General features: G+C 39.6%; 1 protein-coding gene across 4 annotated transcripts in view; it reads right to left on the bottom strand.

The window, feature by feature from the left end:
• ATG7 (autophagy related 7) overlaps nt 1-24,665 on the bottom strand; it is a 262,622-nt gene that overhangs the window by 212,179 nt on the left and 25,778 nt on the right. For all 4 annotated transcript variants that reach the window (XM_063114002.1, XM_063114001.1, XM_063114004.1 and 1 more), the window contains exons 4-9: nt 22,845-22,962; nt 20,964-21,041; nt 17,567-17,683; nt 16,027-16,176; nt 2,670-2,758; nt 968-1,089 (exon numbers count right to left, since the gene is read on the bottom strand). In XM_063114002.1, coding sequence (XP_062970072.1) covers nt 968-1,089; nt 2,670-2,758; nt 16,027-16,176; nt 17,567-17,683; nt 20,964-21,041; nt 22,845-22,962 — 674 coding nt within the window. The remainder of the gene's footprint in view (nt 1-967; nt 1,090-2,669; nt 2,759-16,026; nt 16,177-17,566; nt 17,684-20,963; nt 21,042-22,844; nt 22,963-24,665) is intronic.

The following is a 24,665-nucleotide window of genomic DNA, read 5'->3' as shown; positions in this document are numbered from 1 at the left end:
AAGAAAGAAATGTGCCTTGGAACCATGAGGATATTGTGAGAACAAATTAAACAATATTTTAAAAATACTCTAGAAAGCATATAAATCACATAAATATGAGGGATTATTTTAGAAAGAGGTATAGTTTTGGGCTTTATGTGAGATAGGAAATTAACATAAAATAACATTTATTAAGCACCTATAATATGTCAGACATTGTGCTATTTTTTACACAGAACATAGATTCCCTATAAGGAGTACTCCATGAAGTGGGCATTACTATCTTTATTTTACTCAAATTTAAATAGGTAGTCTATTTCTGTGACATACATAAAAATATAAATATACATAAATGTGTGTACATATGTACATATATATACACATGTACACACACATATCTCTCCGTATACCATGTTTCTTAGCCTAAGTTTCCCAATTTATAAAGTGGGGATAATAGGAGGGGTCTTCAAAAAGTTCATGAAAGGATACCTATTATCTTATAATTCAGTGTTTCCACAAACTTTCTGAAGTACCCTCGTAGTGATGTCTGTCACACAAGGATCAAATGGAGATATTAAATGTGGAATTAAACCCGTCACTTTTGCTGACTGGTTTATTATATGGAGAACAGGATTACATACAACTTTAAGTACATAACAAATAAATATGTAAGTGCATTAATACTTCATCCTTTAAGAAGGAACAGTAATAAAGATTTAGTGTTAAACACAAATAAAAATGAAAACTAAGAAAATAAATTCCTCAAGACAGAAAAAACTGCCTGGAGAAAATTCCCTGGTGACAATCTTTGCCTTTGTTCCAGTCTGAATAGCAGAGCATGCCCTCTGTTCAAAGTAGGTGTTCGCATTGGCAAAGAGGTAGGAGATGTACTTTTCTGCTGCCATTGTGAAGGGATGAAAAGAAAGTAAACTTAATTCAGTTTCTGATAAATGATAATTAAATGCATTCTCAAAGACCGGCAAATTACCTGGGCTAAATGCCATTTCTGGTAGCTTCACTTCGAAGATGATGCTGTGGGCAACGTCTCTTGCCCCCTGCATGGTGCGGTCACGGAAGCAAAGGACTTCAACGGACTGGAAACTGCTACTCCTGTTGTTACAACCCAGATTTTTATTTATGTATTTATTTATTTATTTATTTTAAGGAAGGAAAAGAAAGAGCTCACATAAGAGCTTCAGCACTCCAGTTGGAGAGAATTCAATTCACTGTAATTATGCCACTCTGACACCCTCAGGGGATGGCTTTAACATTTGAGAGATTTTGAATATATTCATATATGTTTCCTTTGTCCAGATGTTTAGAAGCTCAACACTGAATTGGCTGGGATTTCTTTCTAGGTGAATTTTATATAACAATCACATTGCACATAAATAATTCTGACAAATGGATCTTTTAAATGCACGGGGGAAAATGCTCATAAGACGTTAAAAAAGAACGGGGTTCTTCTGGTCCCCTTCTCCCCATCTGAACTTCCATTTTATGAAACAGCACCTCAATGAGTAGTTAGGAAGCTCATTCGTACTAAACAGACTTACCACCTGGGTAAGTAATGGATAACCAGTCTCCTTCAGGACAATCTATAATTTATCTATCTCCATATTTTTAAGCAAACATTTTTATTTAAGTAAAGCAGACACACAGAAAATAACATGAATCCTAAGTATAAAGGAGCTTGCCTTGTGCCTTCTCTGTCATTAATCACCCCCTTCAAAGGTAACAACTCCTCTAACTTCTAAGTCATACATTCATTTTGCTGGTTTTGAACTTCACATAAATGGAATTATAGAATATGTATTCTTTTAGGTCTAGCTTATGTCATTCAACATTATGTTTTTTATAATTCATACACGTTGATACGTGTATTAGTAGTTCATTCAGATTCACTGCAATATAGCAATTCATTGTGAGGAATACACTACAATTTATTGTCCATTTCATTGTTGAAGGAAATGTGGGCTAGTCATAGTTTTTGGTTATCAAGAATAATGCTGCTATAAACATTCTTGTATATGTGTTTTGCTTGTATCTACATATACATTTCTGTGTGTAATATACCTGACAGTGAAATCACTGAGCCATAGATATTTTTGACTTTGTCAGATACTGCCAAACATTTTTCCAGCAGCACTTGCAAATTGCTCCACGTCTTCAATGGCACTTGGTATGGTCGTTTTTGTTAAGTCATTTTGGTGGGTATGTAGTAGTATCTCATTATGGTTTTAACTTTATTTCCTTAATGACTAATGATGTTGAGCATCTTTTCAAATGTGTATTGGCCTTTTAGATACCCTCTGTTTAAATTATTGTAGGGTTAGGAAAAAAGGAGGACGGTAGCAACAAGAAAATCCGATCTAAAACCAACCCAGACAGCTAGAAGGAAGGGCTACAGAATTTCAGTGTCAGGACTCCTAGCTATCCACCCTAGCCTAGTCTCACATATCTTCTGTAAAGTATGATCAGATTCTGCAGCTCTCTAACTGACCTGCATAAGGGCTCATCAGTGATGGAAACTGGATCATAACTGATCTATTGATTTATTATCTGGTTTCCATGCCAGAATTGAAAAAATGCATTTAGGAAAACAGAGATACAGACATAAGCAGGCACACTGTCAAAAACATATAGACAAAGACAGACAGACAGACACAAATATACACTATTGTAAATACCATGTGTGAGCTGCTAGGACCAAAAGATTCCTCAAAGGCCATCCAGGGTACTGGGCTAAGTTACAGGGATCATATACACCAATTGTTATCTGTGAACAGAAAAGACTTTCTCAGTGAGTCAAGTATCATGTCAGATTCATAATACAGACATTGCTAATACTTCCTCTTTGCTTTTTTATGCTTTCCGCAAAGGATTAAAAATTAGACAGTTGGTGAAGTGGCTAAAGGGAAGAGAAGAAAGCAAAAGGATCTCATTCTAGACTATAGAACTTCTTGATGGCAGGAGCTGTCAGATTCTTCTCTGCACCCCCTTGCATTGGGCCTGGCAGGGGGTAGAACTAGACACATTTAAAAGGAAGAAAGACTGGAAGGGGGCCGAGCCCGTGGCGCACTCGGGAGAGTGCGGCGCTGGGAGCGCAGCGATGCTCCCGCCGCGGGTTTGGATCCTATATAGGACTGGCTGGTGCACTCACTGGCTGAGTGCCGGTCACGAAAAAGACAAAAAAAAAAAAAAGAAAGACTGGAAGGAAAATAGGGATGAAGGGAGGAAAGTCAACTGTGAGGGCTGACACAGAGAAAATCCTCTCTTACAGAAACATGGTCTATGAAAATGGCTAATGTTTATGTACTGAGAAAATCAAAGAAGGGCCACTACCATTGTAAGTCTAAAATCAGATCAAATTAAAAAGCCAAATGGCCTTGATATTGCTAACATATATTTCCTCCCACCCCTTTATCCTCCCACTCTCGCAACCCTGACCTCTATCTAGAAAACTCTACTCAACTTCAAATACCATTTCTTCAGTGAAGATTTCCCTTGGTAGATGTAGTCACTCTCATTCCTGTTTCCATAGCTCTTTGTACATTATATACAACATTTTTCACTTTTTATGTCTCCTTCCTCTCAAAAGACAATGACCACCCAGCACTTACATTTGATTTCTAAATACCATTCTCCAATAAAAGGAATCAGGGCTCTTTGGACACTTGGCTAATTCCAGGGCTGGGGCAGGGAAAATACAAGATGAGCCTGGAGCATCTTGTAGTTACAGAAAATAAGTGTTCAAAACACAAAAGTGTGAAGACATGTCAGGGGGAGCAGGAGCCAACTGAAAGAGCCCTCATTGGCTAGGGTTGGAACAATTTGAGCAACAAAATAACACAGTGTTGGATTATAACCCAAAGTATAAAATAAATATTTGTAAGTCCACACTAATATAAATAAATAATGAAATAAATAGATAAATAAACAAATGAACGTGAAGAGACAAGTCTTCCTTAAAGAAGACTTCCAAGCAACCTATGTACATACTGGCCTCTTCAGAAGTGAAACTTTAATTCTTCCCCTCCTTGAGGGGACTTACCTTGAGTCACTCCTTGAGTGACTTACCTTTAAAGAAAAAATAGCAACTTCATAGTGGAGAAACCTGGCAAATATGACCTTAACCAAGTGATCAATTTAACATTACCAACAATGTCATGTGGATATCAGGTAGCCCCTGATATGATGTGATGACAAGGGTACTTCACCTTAGAAGTATTATTTCCAAAAACCCATACCTTTGGTATCATCATAAGAAAACATCAGACAAACCCAAATTAAGGAACATTCTACGAAACTAAATGTCTAGTACTCCTCAAAACTGTCAAGGTCATCAAAGAAAGTCTGAGAAACTATTACAGACCAGAGAGGACTAAGAAGACATGACAACAAAATGCAATGTAGTATCCTGGATTGGATCCCGGAACAGAAAGAGGATGTGTTTAGAAAAACTGGTGAAATCTGAGTAAAGTCTAGAGTTGAGTTAATAGTAATGTACTAATGTTGGCTTCTTAGTTTTGCTAAAGGTACCATGGTAATGTAAGGGATAGTAGAGAACACTGAAACTGGATAAGGGTATATGGAAACCCTCTGTATTATCTTTGCAACTACCTTCTATAAATCTAAAATTATTCCAAAATAAAAATATTTTTAAAAAGACAATGAGTATCTACAGAGCAGGGAGTATCTTTTTCATCTCTCCATGATCAGTTCATAGATACATAGCAGATACTTAGTAAATACTGGTTCGATGATGAAAAGATGGATGGATGGATGGGTAGATAGGTGGGTAGAGGTAAGGAGGGAAGGAGAGAAGATACCTGGCAGAGAACCACAAATTAACCCACAGTTTTCCTTTCTAAGCACAGTACAGATTAAATAAAAACATGCTGATATATGAGTCTGGATCCAGTTAGTTCTGTAAGGTCGGAATCAGCCCAAACACTTCATTTATTTCCCACAATGCTTGATATAGTGTCACAAAGTAGGAGCTTAACCAACACTCAGATTGGAAAAAAAAGAAAGAATATCCATAACCTCACCATCTAGAGAGGTGTATAAGGGCCCATAATTTTATTCTTTGCTTAAATATATTTTCATTACTATAAATTTTAAACAGAAATGGGGTCATGCTACAAATATTATTTTATATCTCTTATATTGTGAACTCTCTTCCATGCTGGTAAGTGGTGTTCTATAACCATTGTTAGTAGTGACTGAATGGCATTCCACTGTATTGATATAACAAACTTTTTTCATTTCCTGTTGAAGGACAAGTAAGTAATCTTCATCTGTGCTCAATAAATCTCTGAAAATGAATTTTACTATTGTCTTAATTATTGCATTATTTCAAAGATATTCTTTAAAAATATTTGCTGCCTTCTCCATTATATAAAATTTTCTTATTCTTAAAATTGAAGCCTTTTCTGTCTAGATCTATTTCCATGTCTTAAATGCAAATAGATAAATTCATATTTAATTATTACAAGTAGGTTCATACTTATGGTCATCCTTTCAGGAAATACAGGATACCTTTGAGATTTTCTTTTCCATAGGGAGATAAAAATAGTTAGCATCTGGGGAACTTCTAAAAATAGAGCTTACCAAGACTACTCTGAGTACTGCCTCTTACTAAATGAGTGGCATAGGGCAAAGTATTCAACTCCTCCAGGTCTCAGTTTTTTTCATCTGAATCATGGGGAATATAATAGTACCTACTTCACAGAGCTGTAATGAGGATTAAATGAGATGATACTGGATGTGAGAGGCCCAGCACATGCACAGTGCTGCTTACATCATTATTAGTGACTTAGAATTTCCAGTGGTGAGCCCAGCAACCTGTATCTGTATCAAGCTCCTGAGTAAGTCCTTTTTTAAAAAAATATTTTTATTTTTATTAAAACAAATTGATTGTACATATTTATGGAGTACAGAGTTATATTTCAATACATGTATACAATGTGTAGCGATCAAATCAGGGTAGTTAGCAAATTCATCATTGAAAAAATTATCGCATCTTTGTAATGAAAACATTTAAGCTCCTCCCTTTTAACCATTTGACAACATACAATAAGTTATTGTTTATAGATGCCTAGCACTACTGTACAATAGAACTTATTTTTCCTATCAAGCTGTAATTTTGTGTCCATTAATCAACCTTTCACTATCCTCCCTCTCCCTTCCCTTTCCTACCTCTAAAAGTTCAACTTGCTATTATCATTATTTTTTTATTTTTTATTTTTTAGCTCCCACATATGAGTAAGAACATGAGGTATTTTTCTTTCTGTGCCTGAAAATACTGATGCAGCTGGTTCAGTCCATAGACTTGAATTTGGGAACCATTAGTGAGACTAGTCTTGTAGACAAAAGAAAAAAAAGCTTCTGGGGCTATTTTTCATTACCTCAAAAACTCTAGATTGGCTCTGTGTCTTCCCACACTCCTCAAAATGTGGTCCGTGCACCAGCAGCATCAGCATCCCCAGGGAGCCTGTTAGAAATGCAGAATCTTAGCGCCCCCCACCAATCAGAGTCTGCATTTTAACAAAAGCCCAGGTGATTCATATGCCCATGGAAGTTTCAGAAGCACTGCTCTGCTCAACCCTCTACAGCCATGGTTCTTAAATGTGAATGCGCTAAGGCATCACCTGGGGAGCTTTCAAAAATACTTCTGCCTGTACCCTACCTCCAGAGGTTCTGATTTAATCAGTCTTGGATTCACTTTATGTGTTAGTTGTTTCAAAAGCTCCCAGGTGATTCTAACGTGCAGCCAGACTGCAAACCCCTGCTTCATAATCTGCAGCAGAGTTTCTCATAGATCACCAGCCTTGGAAGTACCTGGAAACTTGTTGAACTTGAACAACTTCTCCCAACACACATCCAGTCTGATCCCAGACCTCTGTTAAGTACCAATGCCTGCATGTTTAGTGAACATCCCATGTGATTCTGATATATACTATCACTTTGGCACTAGCTGCCTGCAGCCTAAGGAGGACAAAACAAGTACTTGCTTAAAGTAAGGTTCATTGCAATCTATATCTTTCCTTATCATAACTGTGATTATTTGTTGAACCACTATTTTCTTGATGCAAAGGCACCATAGATTATAAAACACACTTTCAAGTTGGATAGAAAGAAAAAGGGAAATACCACCACATTAAATATACACAATAACTGTAAGAAATTTCTGATTTTAGAAAAATTAAAATACAAATAAAAAAGCATTTTAGAATGGAAAAAAATGCAGGATATATTTAATATGTTTCCCTTGCTGTTCTAGAAGCTCTGTAAGGGCAGGAGCAGTGTCTGTCGTACTCATCTGTCCATCCCTAGTTCCTAGTGCAGTACCTGATGCTCAGCAAATGTTTGTTGAATAGATGACAGAATTGGTAAATTTCTGCGGGCCCCAATATAAGGAACTCCCTCACCCCAATACCTCAGGCAGGGATCTTGGGAGGCAGCTAGAGAGAGAGAGGTGATGCCTGACCAACAGAGACCTAAAGCTTACATACAAAACCATGATGCATTATCTCAGTAAGTTCCTTTTCCTTCTCTCTTTCTTTCTCAACATTACAGGTATTCCATTTAATAACATTTTAACACTGAGGTTCTCCTGGGTGAGAATGTAAGAGTATGGTCTGAGAATTTCCTATGAGAAGCAAGAGAACTCTGAGAAAGACCTCCAGCCTAGGGCTTCCTTTGAATTAAGAAGTTGTCTTCCTTGAGCTGTTTTGGTCTAGCTCGCCACCACAACCTGCCACTCTTCCATCAGGGACACCTCTTTATTATGTTTTCCTTTGCCACTAGTGACAGACGGCATCTGCCAAACTGCATTTGTTATGGAATCATCGCTTCAATTTCACATTTTATTATTCATAAAAAACATTTACAACTCTATCCAGCAAGAAAAGGGTGAGAAGGGAGAAATTGGCCTTTCTATCCATAACAGAGAAACAGCTTACATTAAGAAAATGGTCTGATGCAGTGAAAAGTGCGCTGGGGGGAGAGTCAGCAGGTGTCTTTCCTCATTCTGCAGCTAACTGATTTTAAGACCTTGGGGAAATTCCTTCCTCACCTGTAAAATGAAGGGATTGAATCGCATCATCTCAAAGGATTATTTCAGGTCCCAGAATCACAGATCTTTAGAGAACATTAAAGAGAAAAAAATCCTATATGGACCATAAAGCTCAGTCTTGCTGAGAGTCTAAAGGCTATTCAATGGGCTATTTAGGAAGAAACTAGGAAGCATCAATACAGAAAACGCCATTCCTATAGAGGGGCTGAGTTTCAACTTTCAAATGTGACTCCCTAAACCTAGGTTCTTATGAAATGTCCTGAGTCACTTACTCTCATGTGACCTTTAGCAATTTACTTGACCTCTCTATGTCTTCATTTTCTCATCTATAGGATAACTCTAACCTGCACTCAGCATGGAGACTGGGAACAAGGCAAGCACTCAACAAATGGTAACTCTAAGAACAACATAAATACACTTTCCTGTGGTAACTTCACTGGCCTCTTTCTTCAGTTCAATCCATCACCATTACAGTTATTCATCTTCAGTTTCAAGGTTATATTTTCTTACCTGGCAGAGCAAAGGAGAGGATAAGTTCTAGTTTATCAAATATTCTCTGGATCTAGGTTTTATCATCTGCAAATATAGGGTTGGGACTAAATGATATCTAAATTATATAAATGAGAATGTTGTATTAGATGCTACAAGTGGTTGCCTAATTTCAAAGAATGAGCATATTTCTGACACTAAGTATAAAGGCAATGGGGTAGGAACACAATTAGAAAAAAAGAAATCTTTTTTGAGCAGAAAAGACCAGGAATTAGTTTTTTAGAGCAATCTGCACTAAGATGAGCTATATGGAGCAGGAAAGATCTGCTAAAAAGAGAAATCTATCACTTACCCCCAAAGAGAGGTCAGCTTGAAAATGCTTTAAGATATTTTCCTACCCATATGAGGCACACATGAGTGCAGAAGGCACACGCTGGACAAGAAAACAGAATCCATTTGATCACCCTAGGCTGAACATCACTAATTTTTCTTTGATGATTCAAGTGACTCCAAAATCTTTATTTTGGGAACCAACTCAGGAATTTCAATCATTATAGGAATTACTTGGGACAATGCTAGGGAAGCCAGCTTATACTATGGGTAAATAGATTTTTTTTTTTCCGGCGTTCAGAAATAATCATTGGTTAGGAGTTCTGCATTCTAGAACTGGCTTTACCATATATTAATTGTGTAAACTTGGGCAAATCACTTATTTTATAATACAAATCAGCAGAAAGAAGCAAAATAAAATTTAAAAAAAACTTTGTTTAGAAAGTTTATGGAATAAACATTCCTTTATACCTGGCTGAGAGTATACAGTTCGTTGACATGGCTGAGTCATGATCTGGCTACAGTCTACCCAACAATTTGCTCAAAAAAGTACCATGTGGGAAAAAAAAGAGGGCAAAATTGTCAACTTGAGTATCTTCAGCTGAAGAAGTTTGCACAGTGATCCCATAAAACATACTTATCTGACAAAATGCTGTCTTTATTATCCAAACACTTGATATAACAGGAAATACACAAAGATTACGTTTTAAAAAGTATGGGGGAAAAAATCAAATATCTAATGCACTTCAAAGTCACAGACAGCTGCCAAGATGCAAAGAGATCACTAAGGGAAAAAAGAGCCCAACTAATAGCATATAAAGTGTTGTTCCTTTGCTATTGCTCTTGTCCACAGATTTTAAAGCCCTAGAATTAAAGGTTAATGTTGTTGCAATTACAAAACATTTCCCAAACATTCAATCTTCAATAACTGCTCTGAAGAAAGTAGAAGAGTCAAGCAAGCTTTCCCAAAAGATTGGCAATGGGATAAGTATTATGGGCAGTTTTTAATGTAATCACAAGAGCTGGCCTGGAAGATGACTACAGGATTTGTGGTAGCAATGCAGTGCCTTCGTGACCAGTAAGTGGAATCAATATTTCACTGAGGGAAATAAGAACTTAAATAAGGCCCATCTTCAACCTACCAAATGCGTAAGAATGTATAACATCCAATGCTGGTAAGGGTGCAGTTAGCAGGAGGGAAACTGGCAGAGTTTTGGGGTAACAGTTATTATAAGCAGTGGTGTGCTGGAGCCAGCTCATACGGGCTTGTGAGAGCCAATAGTTACTACCTCTTTCTAACTCTACATTCAATGACTTCATATTGACAGCTACAGATTGGCCATGGCGGGAGTACTGATACCACAGAAATAAGAAAACACTTACTTTAAAGTAACTCTGCCAATTTCAGGAGGGTTTCTGCTTCTCTTGCAAGTGGACCACTCCTAATTCCTTCAGTTTTTTGAAAACCAAAAAGGCAAGGAAGTTTGCCCTTCTTTGATAAAGGCAGAGTGAGCTGCATGACTCAGGGCCTCAAAATTTCATTTTTATGGAATAGCTGGAGACTGAGGTTAACCCAAAGAAAGCTTTCCTTTGAAAATGAAAACTGACAAACATTCTAAAAAAATACAGTGGGAACAATTATAATATGTGAGTAAAACTTAATGAAGCCTGTTTATATCAATCATCCCTTAACTCTCACAGCCACCTACGAGGAAGGGGATGTCTACAGTTCGCTTGTGTATGATGAGGAAATTGAGGCTCAGAGGGGTTGGCTCATTAAGTGTCAGTTGGGCCCTGAAATCTGGCCTTCCTACTCGACCACAACATGCTGTGAGCTAAGGAGAAAAAGTGGCTGCTGCTTTTTCCATTATAGGAAGCATTCTGACTATGGGAGGTAAGATAATTCACATGTGAAGAGGCTTCCATTCCTTAACCAGTTTCCATTCTCCTCATCTGTAAAATGGGGACAACACTACTTACTTTGCAGGCTCTTGTAAGGATTAGTGATAACACACGTGAGTGGCCAGCTCTGAGTAGGGCACATGGTCAGAATTCAGACTGGGGTAGCCACAGCAGCTGATGGCTGGCAGTGTGTGCTGTTCAGGGGCAGGTACCCATTCACAGCCAGCCAAGGCTCCACACACGAGTGAACAGTACCTCCGGATGCAAAGGTCCCACTCTGACTTGGAACAGAGAGGGCCCATTCCCCTCCTGACCTCAGCAATCCCACAGGCTCACTCCCAGGCAGGCTAACTCCCATCTTTCCCTTCATCTTCCTCTAAGCCAGGGACTCAAAGAGGATCCATGAATGGGTCCAGTGCTCCGTGGATCCCTGAAATTAAATTACAATCATGCACAGATGTGTATTTTTCTAGGGCGAGGCTCCATCGCTTCCACCAAATTCTCAGAGGTTTGCACCACCCCCACCCCAAATTAAGAACCACTGCTCTAAATTTCCCCTTGTGGGTCACAGACCTTCTCCATATTCTGTCTCCTGTCAGACCATTAACCACTTTGGGACTCACTAGACACAGACGCCAGGTGTACAGGCAATTTGGGGAAGCCTTTGTAAACCTATAATCAGCAGAATGCTCACATTAAAGAGAACAGTTACAATGTTCCACACTAAGAGCTACCTACTACTTCTTGAAGGCCTACTGTGCATCAGGCATTGACCCAGGTGCTTCCCATATGTGATCTCTAGTCCTCACAACAACTCATTCATGCATGAATTCATTCTTCCATCCTATTTTACACACCAGGCATGATACTATGGAATGCAGGTGCGATGGTGGGAAATCAAAGATAGGGTACCTGCCCTGATGGAGATTACATTTAAATGGGAGAAAAGGATATTAAAGATCATCCAAGAAAATATAAAATTACAATTGTGCTAAATATTACAAAGAAGGGATACAAGGTGCTATGAGAGCCTGTAACAGGAGGAATAAGCCTTTCTACAGAGGTCAGGGAAGGTTTCTTTGAGGAAATAACAATTAAGTTTAAATTTCAAGAAAAAGTGAGCACTTCACAGGGCAAAGGGGAAGTGTGCACTGGGGGCAGGGGTGGAGGGAGGGAAGAGGTAGAAGAGGAGAAAGGAGGGAGAAGGGTTTTCCAGGCAAATGGCATGTGCAGATGCCCTGTGGCAGGGAACACAGAATGATTGGGGCTGGCTCTGCACAGGAGCCAGGCCATATAGAGTCTTGTATGCCCTATGAAAAAACTCAGTGCTTATTCTTAGAGCACATGGAAGAAGACATTCAGATGTTTCATTTGGGGAGTGACATGATCAGATCTGCTTTCACAATGATTGCTTCAGATGTGGAGGTGGATTGGAGAGAGGCCAGAGGAGATCCATTAGGAAGCTACTGCAGTAAAGCAAACGAAAGACGGTAGCTTAGAGTGGGGCAGAAGAAATGCAAAGGTGGCAAACTGAGAGAAGTTCAGGACATGAAAATCACAGGAAATCTCCAGTAGTGAGGGGCAGAGGTGTCCAGGAGGATGCATAGACTTCTGGCTCGCATTACTGGACGGAGGCAGTGGTATTCCCAGACAGTGATGCCTGGAAGACGACCAGCCTTGGGTGAAGATTGAGTTCAATGTGGATATGTTGAATGTGAGGTGCTGAAGAAGGCAAGCAGGTGGCTGAAAAGGGGGTCTGGGGTCCAGAGGGAGGTTCAGACTGGTGGTAAAAATATGGTGTGATTGGTGAGGAAGTGGTCGCTGGAGTCACGAGCACAATGAGATCACCCAAAAGAGAAAGCAGACTGAAAAGAGAGACACTTGTTGGGATTCCAACTTTTCTCCTTCTTATGCGTGAGGACACGAGGCTCACAGAGGAACAGTGACTTCACAGATGTCAAAGTACTGGTAAAAGGAAGAGGGGGAAACAGTAAAACACGAACTCAGAACACAACTGCAGGAGTTCAGATGGAAAAGTATGACTATTTTTGAAAGAAGAGGGTGAAAACCTTTAAGGAAATATGAAAGAGAATGAACTAGGTTAATGCAATAAAAGCAGGAACAACTTAAAGTGATATGTACATTTCATAGTAATCATTTCTTCAGGGTTCTGCTCAAGTCCCACTTGCCCCTGAAGCTTTCTTTGACTGTATCAGTGTACAATGATCTCTCCCTCCTCTTAACATTCTCACATTATGTGCCTTTGCAGTGTCCGGCATTACACCAGATGTTGAGGAGACAGAGTGGGATAAAACACGATTTCTGTGCTAAAGTTGCTCATGGGCTGTCCAGGAGTATGGGACAGGCAGATAAGCAAACCAACAATTACTTTAGAGCTCAGCTGGTACAAGGAGGGAAGCTGCCACCAGACCACAGGAGAGGGATAGGAAATAGTGCAAGGAGTAAGTCAGTGCTACCTGCCTAGTAAATCAGAAAGGGGGGTGAGGCACCAGCCAGGTGACAGATGATAGACAGGGAGAAAGGCATGTGGCATTTGGAAGGCATGGGTGGGCCAAACCACAGGATGCATCTTGGGGAATGTCAGGAGATAAGGCTGGAGTGATGAGCAGGAGTCACATTTGAAGAGGCCTTGAATACCAAGCCAAGTGGTTTTAACTTTATCCTGAACTCAACAGGAACCTAGAAGGGTCTCGAGCAGACGAGTGACATGATCAAACTTACTTGTTAGAAAATGCATTTGGGTGGCAGTGTGGAGGATGGATGGGTACATTCAGGACCACAGGTAGGGGGGCTGGCTAGGAGGTCATAAAACTCCTGAGGCTATCAAGCTGCACAGCTTCTGTTGATCCTTTCTACACTAAGACAGGGTATAGACCAATGATCAAAGTATCATCCACATCATTTCTTTGGCCCTTCTCTTCCATTATCTGAATTTCTAGTTAACTTTCCACAAGTCAATGTCTCATCTCCCCTAGAAGACCTAGGTTCTTTGGGAATAGGTATAATTGTATCTCACAATTTCTGGCCCACAAGGAGGTGCTCAATGCATGTGCCGAGTAACTCCAGGCTTTCCCAAGATACCACCCTAACCAAGTGATACAACCCTAACCAAGTGAAGGACAATGTGCCTGAACTTGGCAGGCAGTTAGTCTCAGGGACTGTGCATTGGTGAATCCCCCAGAGAACTTCAGAGGAGACCCCAGAGATTTGTTCAGTCTTTTAAAATATGTTGCTGTCGAGGAAGAAAGGAAGTGGATACATATTGAGCACCTGCTATCTGTTGGGCATTTTATTCACTTTACCACATTTAATCTTCACAAGGCCTTCTAAGGAGGTAGAACTTGTATAATCACCATTTAAAAGATAAAATAAGGTGAAGAAAGGTTATGCAGCTTCCCTAAGGTTAACCAGCAACCAAGTGGCAACACTGAGAGTCAAATCCAGATCTCTTTTGTGAAAATGGAGTGGTAGAGAGTGCACGGGCTTTGAAATCAGACGATTCAGCTGTGTGACTTTGAGTCTCATTTTCTTCAAATAGAAAATGCAGATACTAATAACACCTATTTCACAGAGTTTTATAAAAAGATCAAGTACGGAAAGCCCCTTTTAAATTGTAAAGTGTTCTGCAAGTTGTTATTATTTTGGTAGAGCTGCATACTGGGGGAAGAGCACTTATTTGCCAGACACAACCTGACATACAGTTGCTTTCAACACAGGCATTAATTCTGCCTGTTGTCACAACAGAATCTCACACTAGATTGAACTTCAAATTATTAATGGTTGGTCTCATTGATACTAACTTAGCTATAGTTCTGTGAAATCATCTGGGAAAAAAAAAAATTTTAATAAAAATTCAATCCTCAGTCCTCAATTTAAAAGGGCTTCCTCTCAAAAATAAAATGCTAATGTTGTTGATAAAACATGTGCTTTTAAAAAAAAGACATCCTAAGTTCAGGCTAAGAAATAACTGGGCCATCATTCAGAGGCCTCTCTCTTCTCAGCTCTGATATGTTGACATGGCTATTGAAATTATTCCATTTGATTTCACAACTTCATAATACTCATTAATATCTTTTACTTTTAATTCCCAATCTCCTTACTACATAGCCTATTATATATCTAATCACTTCTAAAAGACACTTACAGTACTCTTTCATTCATTCAAAAGACTTTTATTGAGGGGCTCAGATAAGTAAGTGCTAGACACTATGCAGACACAGATCCATAGGACACAGGCCCTGCCCTCCAGGAGCTTACAGTCTGATATGGTACAAAAAGGAATTTTTACAAAATACTGGACCTGTAAATGAAGATCAGGGAATAAGTGCAGATAGGGATAGATCACACGACCACACCAATGAAAATGCTTCACAGTGGAGGTAGAATTTCAATAAGGAAATAGAGTGTCTTAGGATTTTTGCAGGTAGAATATGCTTCAGGAAGATGATATAACATGAGGAAAAGAAAGATATAAAAAATATCTAGGTATTTTTTATTGGGGTGGGGTAAGGGGAGTCTGGTGAAAAATAGACACACTTAGCTGGAGCAATGGTTTATGAGGAAAACAGTAGAAGATGAGGCAGGAAAGGTTGCTTGGGGCCAGAAGGCTCTAGGTCCAGACCTAGACCAGAAGGCTCTAGGTCCAGACCTAGACCATTAGGCTATAGGTCAATGAATGATACAGTGAATGTGAGCAGTTTGAGAAAGATTTCTCAGATTGTTTTTCATTTTTTGCTAGCTGATGTAGGGACTGAACTCTGGAGACCTTGGTGTAATCAGTGCCAGGCTCTGACCATCTGAGCTAACCAGCCAGCTGAGAAAGATTTTTCTATAGTGGTGTTGTGCAAGATGGAAGCAAGAAGATTCTAACTGTCCAGGAGTAAAATAACAAGGCTCTGAACTACAGAGTAGCTCTGAGAATGTAAATTAAAGCATGGATATAAAATACATCAGGAGGGAAAACTGAAATAACTTTACCACTAATAGTAAGTACAGAATCTAAAATTACTCTGAGCTGTAATAGGGCTAGGAAAATCTGGAGAAGCTGATTTGGGAACAGCAGGGCTGGGAGAGGGTAGAGATGAAGAAATGTTCTAAAATATCCTTTAGTGGGCTAAGGAAATCTAAGTGAGTTTGAATTTGGCAGTGGGTCTATCATAACATAAACTTCAGAAAAAAATTTTTTTAAACTGGATAATAATGATACTCAAAGTTTCTCTGACCTTTGTCCTTTGACCTTGGAAGAAATCACTGTACTGTTTAAGCAAGGAAACCAGCACCGTGTTCTCATCATACTTGATTAAGAAGTAAGGTAGGGCTGTGACTCTTTCTGTTTGACAAAGATCATCATATGCACACTCAAGGGCTTGAATCTGAAAGCAGGAAACATGAAGTTATTTTTTAGACAACTACACGTCTAGTTCTGAGCTAAAAACTAATATAAAATAAAAGGTACCTTAAAGCCAAAAGACTGGAAATGACTGTTCACACCCGTTACTCTTTTGCAGCAAATGAACATAAAAGTGCCCCAAATAATACCACCTAACTTAACACTTTCCATTTGTATTGCATGGTGGTGTGTCTCAGATAGGGGCACAAAGGGACATATTATAGTGGCGCCCTAAGTTGTCAATCGCAGAGGTTTAGAGAGGAAACCAAACATTCTCTCTCTCCTGTGATAACTCAACATGAATCTACCTTTGATGAATTTTACCCCTAACCTTTCCATAATTTTTAACAGCTTATTGAGACATAATTCACATACCATACAATTAACTCATTTAAAGTACACAATTCAATTTGGTTTTTTTAGTATGTTCATCCAGTTGGGCAACCTTCATTGCGATAATTTTATAACATTTTTGTCCTCCCTAAAAGAAACCCTGTACCTGAAAACAGTCAATCTCCATCTGTAATCCTTCTCCCCTACTTAGATTTCTTCTTGGAAAATTAGTTCTACAAAATCACAACCTTGGATCTGTACAAAATAAACTTTTTTTTTTTTTTTTTTTTTTTTTTTTAATTAATAATGGCTGTTCCCTGGCTTAAGTATTCAGGATTTTGGTGACTGATGTGCTTCATGAATTCAAATCATCTTGACACTCAATCTTTGCCTTAACAACAACCAGAATTCTCTAGTTTAGTGTCTGTGTTCTGCCAGCCTGATTATTTTAATTGCTCTTCTGGGGACCATTTCCAATGACATTATTATCTTCTTAAATGGCAACGACTAGCTAGCTCTGCATGAACCATTCCTGAGGGAGTTCTGTAACTTGGTATGAGGGTAGGAGAATGTCTTCTGTTTTGTTTCAAAGACCCTCTCCCTAAAGTATATTGCCTTTTCCTACACTGAAAGTGAAGACCACATTTTAGTAAATTCTTGCAGTCCTTCAAAATGTTCCTATAATTCCTCCCTGCTTAGTATTTCAGCAAATACTACTGAAAACCTAGAAAATTATTGTCTGCTACTTTTTTGGGGGGCAGGGTGTGGGGAGGCAACTGGCCAGTACAAGGATTCAAACCCTGGACCCTGGTGTTACCAACACCACGCTCTAATCAACTGAGCTAACCACCCAGCCCCTATTTGTGTGTGTGTGTGTTTACTACTTCTTCAAAATGACTTTACAAACATTTTGTAAATAAGTCTGCTCCTAGGATTCTGCAGTTACCGCCTCTTCATCTTAGAAGTACCTGTTTGTCTTTGGAATGAACTATTGCACATTAAACCCAATTTTACCTACATTTTGTTTCATTTGTTGATACCTGTTTTGGTGAAAACCTTTGATCCAACCCCACTGGCGCCTCAATGAGAGGTACACTCTCTGGAAGACAGAGGGCAGGATAGCAAAACCAATAGTAGAAGTGGTACTTCTTTAGATCCTAGGATAAAAAACATAAAAATAGGATATTAGAATAGCACCAATAAACTGAAAGAGAAAAGCTGATGCATACAAAATACGTCCAACTTGTGAAATATTCCCATCTCCAACAGAACTCATGATAGAACACAGAACTTCTAACCTTGATCCCAGTACTCTCACGCCACATATTAATAATATGATGACAAACATAATACACTTCATTGACTACTTGCTAACAGAAAATGTGCAATAAGTAATTGACATTATCCTCACCACTGGGAGGTAATTATTATGATCCTATTTTATAGACAGAAAACTAAAGCTTAGAAAGGGGTAAAGAACTTGAACAACAAAAAAAGGATGGTAAGTGGCAGAGAGGGATCAAAACAAGCTATTTCCGTTGTACTGTACATACACAATGTACCGTCTGTGGAGGCATGAGCTCCACACAGTTGCCATTCTCTTCACAATCAAATAAATTAGGCCTGTTATTAAGGAAGCTGTGCTATTCATATACCTACATATGCCTGAGATAATATAACATTGCTTTCTGAAATGCCTTACCGACGAAATTCAAGTCAACGACTATTAAGCACTTGCTATTTACAAGGCAAAAGATGAGACACTCTGATAATAAGATGGATAAATTCCAGTCCCAGCCATTGGGCAGCTCACTTTCTGTATGGAGCAAAGATAAAGTGAGTGCATGATTAACTGTAAGAGTCACAGAGAGTTCTAAGTACTAAGGAGCATTGATGATAGAAGAGTACATCTTTATGGGTCTATCTGACTGCTCCACCTCCAGGGGAAGTGAGTCAGGGGAAAAGATTTGTGAGGCTGTCCTTAACACTCAGCCTTGACATTTGTCCTTGACACTGAGTGCTCCCACTCAGGCTGATGGCTCTTGCCTCTGAATCCCTACAACATTTGGGGCCTTAATGAGTCATGTGGTAGGATCATAGGCTTATGCGGGTATTTGGTAGCTTCCCCACCAGTCTGTGACCACTGACCACAAATGTAGTTTATTTGGCTAATTAATATTTCTTCTTATATCTTGCTAAGAATAAAAATTGCAAAGTGGTTAGATGACTTTTTTATTGAGATATAATTCGTATGCCATAAAATTCCCATGTTAAAGTATACAATTTAGTGGGGGGTTTTTTAGTATATGGACAAGGATCTACCACCATCACTACTAATTACAGAACATTTTCATCACCCCCAAAAGAAATTCCATAATTAGCAGAAATTCCCCATTCCTTCCTTCCCTCATCCCCTGGCAACTACTAATCTATTTTCTGTCCCTATGGATTTGCCTATCCTGGACTTTTCATATTAATGGAATCATTCTTGATGGCTTTTCAATACAAATTTATATATAAACATGTGTCCAGATGAGAAAGTCTAGTAATTAGTTTCCACAGTCTCTAATTCTGCTACTAATTGATCAACTAAGAACAAATTCCCTTTTCACTATGGCAAAACAAACTGCAAAATTGAAATTAATGAGGTGTCTGGTCCTTTGAGTCCTAAAAACAGCAGAAAGGAAAGCAAAAACACCTCCAGAGATTATTCCCTCTTCTTTGTAACAAAATGATTTGTCATAACTGATCTTTAGTAAAGGTTAAACAATTCAAGATGAAGGACATCATAAATTCTAAGAAGCTTTATCAGCTCATCTTCAAAAGTCAAAAGACTTGAATTTCTTAGGATTCTTTTCAGGATATAAAAGACCTCGGTTAAATTAAACATAAAAAACCCTTTGTGTCTGAAGATTTTAAAAGACAGAGACTTTTAGTTTTTTCCAAAGCCAGGCTAAGAATGCTCAGCAAAAAGGGCAACAAGGCCAACACACATAATGACTCTAGGAAATATGTGAAAATTTTAAGTATGAGTTAATGTTATTTTTCTCATTAAACATAAATTGTCAGTTATGTTCTACTAACAAGAATTCTTGGTACAGAAAATGTACTCATGTTCAAGTAATAAATCAAGTTCAGAAATCTTTAACTAGCAATACTTCAATCTATCCTAGCAGAGAACCTACAAAATTACTCAAATTTATAAATTATCAATATCAAACTGCATCTTGTAATCTGACAAAGAATTCAAATATTTTTTTCTCTCCCCACTATTACATAAGAAGCATTATGATTTTTTAGCAAATGTGCTCCTTGTAGATAGCCACCCATTGGTAAGGCCCTATTGGATTCCTATCACCCTCTCCTTTGCCGTGGGCACTAAATCAAGGAGGAATCATTTAGGAGAAATGGTGGGGGAGGAAGAAAGGCAAAACCTACAAGTCGACCAAAAAAAAAAAGAAAAATGTGAGGAAGAGATTGATATCCAAAGCTAATGACAGCTATGAAACAACACAGTATATACAGCAACACTAATGTGTTTATATGCCCACTCCAAAGAACTTATTCTAAATAAATAAAATGAGCAGGGAAAAAAATCATTATGATCAATATTGTATATTGTTCAATATACTACAATATTTTTTATAATAGTCAGTTTTGGAAATAACAAAAATGAACAACAGAAATCTATGGAACATACACATGATGGAATATTACATAGTTAACATAATTATAAACAATATAGATTAGTTTTCTACACACACATATGTACACATATTTATACCCACACACATATCTGTGCATGCATGTGCGTAGCTGGTTTTCTTTACAATCAACCCTTCCCTTTTCTCTACTTTCCCCCTCACCACTCCTCACCCCTTCTTCCTTAGGCAGCAAATGGTACCCTAATGTGATTTCTTTTCCTCTTCAAAGCTGCCCTTAATGTTCATTTTAATTAGATCTCATTTACAGAAAATAGTTATCTTTCTTTCTTAAAAAAAAATTGTATGGTCAAGCCATGTAGTGTGATCTCCTCTAATGCAGAAGCCCCTTTCCCTTATTTGGATGGACTCAGCAGCTGAGATCTGCAGGACTGCACTATTGTTATTCATATTTAACAAAGACATTAACAACAATGAAACCACTGCTCCCTGAACCTGACTTTATCATGCCCTGAATCATTAGAGCTGGGTCACTGTGTTATATAAATTACACGACTACTGATAGTATAGTATGATCAACAGGAATGAATTAATTTTGCATTGGTAATAGGTGCCAGCACTTTCTGGCCAGTAATCAAATGAGTGTTTAACAGCTATAACTTGAATAACACAAGGTAATGGTTTCAGAGACAAGAGGGCAGACTGTTTTACGGTATATCAGGATGAGCCAGGGGATTCTACCAGTTTCAATGTAGCAGACAGTTCATTTACTTACTGCAAATGTCAAGAGGAGGAACTTGTTGAGGAGTACAGGGTTTTCAAGAGCAGCGCCCGATTTTATGGATTCCCATATCTGCCAGAAGAAAAAGCGTCAAGGGAAGTTACCAGGTATCTCTGAGATTCTCACTCTCCAGCAAAGCATGGAGCTGCAAAGCACCAGGCTCTTCTTTCCCACAGGCCTGGCACCACTTATCCCAGGCAATGAAGTAGCCTGTTCCCTCACTCTGCTCCCTTGACACTGCCTCTCCGCCAGCCACTCCCTTCAGCACCTGAGCAAAGTGAGAGAGGCCAAGCACCGCCTCTCAGCGGGTCTCAGCACAGAGGAGGCAGCCAGGCCACTTTCATGCCTTAATGATTTCCTTCAGCACATACTTACTTATCATCTACTATACACCAGGCACATCAGGGTTACAGAAACAAAAGACATAGTCCCTTCCCTCAAGAAGCTCATAGTCCAGAGAGATAGGCATAAAACTGTACAAGTTCAACACCATGTAGGATTTGCTATCACAGAAACATGTAAAATTCCTGGGAGAAACACCAGACTCAGCTAGGGAGGTGGGAGGGAAAAGAGCCTGGAAGGGGCTCTCAAAGGAAGTGATTTGAAATATCTGTAGGGTATTTCTTAAAGCCTTATTTAGGATTATGTTGCCCAGAGAGATGAGGAAAGGAGAACGAACTTCAAGTTTGTGTGTACTCAGCAAGAACTGTGTCTGGAAGCAAAAGCTGGCACTGGTCAGCAGCTGCTAATCACAGATGTTGCAGCAGATAAGATCAGTTGCTAAACTTAGTGTCACTAAGACAAAATAGTTGAACCAATAAGAACCATTCCCCAGGTATGGGAGTAAAAGAGAAATAAGTTCTTCCTACTGACATCATCACCTTGGAGGAGCTGGACCGCTTTCTGATAAGCCAAGTGGGCCAGGAATCCTGTGGGGAGAAACCTGCTTTTTTCTGTGATAAATTAAAAAGAGTGTGGCCAAAGGAGGAGGCCCAGGAGCAGTCAAGCCACAGATCAAGAAAAACAACCATCATCACCTGAGTCACAAGCTGCATCCATCACAAGGGACTGGAGGAACCAAAGGTGGGAGACTTCCTTCTCTGACTGCTACGCCCCCATTAGTAAGACTCTTATTTTTTAAGACTAGTATAAAGACCCCTCGATTAAGTAGGTTAGAGAGAATTGAGATAAACCACTCCACCCCCCTTTTTAATTCCTCTCACTAACTCAGTAGTGAAGAAGCACAGGATAGAGAGAGCATCACATCCCAAGGAGAGAGGAGAGAATAAAAGTAGGTGAAGGGAGTTATAAGTGTTTGCTGTGACTGGGTTAGAGAATGCAAGGGCAAGAGTGACAGGACAGAAAGGCCAAGGAGACCAGCAGGGGCCAGGCCTCTTAAAAGTCAGACTAAGTAGGCCAGATGAAGTAGATTAAATTTAGCCCTGAAGACACTAGAGACTCCATAACCATCCACAGCATCACAGTGCACAAGACTGTCAAGCCTCTCCAGGGCACAAGGAACAGAGCACCCAGATGCATTCAGCCGCAGGAACATAACCCTTAGAGAGAGGGCCAGTTGTTTCAGAATGCTAGTTGGAGATTAGCAGCAAATCTGATTTTTCAACCTCTGTCCTGCCATGAATTTCCAGCCTATCCCCATGTCCGATTCTGGATGTCTTCTCCCTGACCTTCCCGCTAACACAGAAGGAACAAGCCAGGAGTATTCTCCCTGGGGAAATAACCCAAAGCCTACAAACATCTCTGAATACCTATTATATACTAGTTCCTGCAAAAGACCCACAGGCCTAATTAGAAACACTGCACCTGCTGGGACCACAGAAAATATGACAGATACATCAGGTTTTCCCAGCTAACCTCGTTTGCTGCTTGTTCCAAAAGGAGCTTCTTATCTGCAGTCTTGAAAGACTCAAGTGTGTTGGTGTTATATAGTGTTCCGACAGCAGGGCAGCAATGTGCTGGGGTAGGAGCGTTCCTAGACATTAGAGAAACACAGTTAACCGGGCACAGCTGCGACTCAGAGACAGCCAGGGAGTGACAAACCACCACAGCAGTGGGAGACAAAGGGTATCACTCTGTAAGCCAAGTAGAGGACTGACTGTACATTTCTTTGGAAAAAGATAAATATCATCGCTAAAGGACTAAAAAACAGGCACCATTCCAAAAAAAGCCTATACATTCCCATTACCTTAACCCCTTGGTATGCTGTTCTTCCACTGTCCCCACCCCCTCCCCAAATAGAAGTTCATTTCCTATTTTTTATTCTTCTCCATCTTCAAACTAAAAGGGAAATATCTACCGAGCCAGGAACCGTGCAAGGTCAGAATTCTCATTACAGCTCTTTACCCCATTTAAGGGTTTAAGCAACTTGCATAAGGTTATATAATAACAGGGAGAGCTCAAATCTAAAACAAAAACTAGTTGACTCCAGGGTGCTGTACTGCCCACCCTGCTCAAACTTTCCCAAGCTTCAAGGCCCTGCTCCAATCCCTTCTCTTCCAGGAAGAAAAAATCTCTCATTTTCTCTGGTAATAGCTGGCAATAAAACTGAGCATAACATTTTAGAGTATTTTCAAGAAAAACGGTCATACACACCCCCAACCGGAGGGCAGTAAGCTCCTTGAGGGAAGGCAGTATGTCTTCTCCTGACTGTCCCACAACTGAGCCACAGGGCTCTGCACAGCCTGATGGCTGTCTTAGTCACACAGACAAAATGTATTACACCTGGGCTACCTGTCAACCTATCGTGCCACATGGTTTGCACACTCTGCGTTGCCCCAAAGGCCTCACAGTCCTAAAGTCAGGAAAAGAGAATATGAGTTGATTCTGAATACAGGTATAGATGTGGACAAATTTGGTCTCTTCTCTGAAATGATTAACCTGTGTTTCAGAGGTTACAGAAGCTACATGAAAATATTCATTAGTAGCCTAATGTTGTCACTTGCGACTAATGCAGAGAAAATGCATTTTTACTGACTGCACTGATGGTTGCTGCCTGGTTTAAAAGACCCAGTGTCTTTTCACTCAGAGTCCGTGTAAAATTGGGCTCAGGGGGCTAGAGGAGAAAAGATCTAAACCTAGAACAGGTGTGGAGGGGTACAACGAGTGGGCTCTGTCAGATGCCATCTGTAGAGCTAAAACATCAAGTCCTCGGGGACTTGAGCCTTCTCTGGGGAGCTATGAGTCAGCAAATAACAGGTTGTTTGTCACCACACTCCTCTAATAAAAGAGCATTTTTCATCCAGGTGACATGAGGACATCAAAGACTGTCTTGAGGAGAAAGTCACAAAGGGGCAAGATTAAGCCTAGAAGGAAGAGGAAGCGGAGCAGTTGGTAAACTAGGCCTTCTACATTCAGACTTGGCTTTATGACATTACTGCTCAAACAGGATGCTGAACCAGAAGGAAGGATGCTATAATTGAATTTGGACACAAGCACAGAGGAGGAAGGTGCCCTTCTTCCTAAATGTCCAAATGTCCTAGGTGTGTGAGGGCCATGCCAAAGCCTCACTCTGAGAGGGGAGGACACTACATCCCAGGAACTCAAGCAACTGCCAAGACAGCTAGGCTTCCAAGAACATCAGCACACAAGCAGGTTAGTGAGGACAATCTGAACTTTCAAAGGAGCAACATTTCTCATGACTACAGTTCCAGCAGGGGAGGTGGCCACATAAGCAAA

The sequence above is a fragment of the Cynocephalus volans genome, chromosome 11, assembly GCF_027409185.1.
Source record: "Cynocephalus volans isolate mCynVol1 chromosome 11, mCynVol1.pri, whole genome shotgun sequence".
NCBI classification, from domain to species: domain Eukaryota; kingdom Metazoa; phylum Chordata; class Mammalia; order Dermoptera; family Cynocephalidae; genus Cynocephalus; species Cynocephalus volans.
The sequence above is the reverse complement of the archived record's forward strand: the minus strand, read 5'-3'. Positions and strand labels throughout refer to the sequence as shown.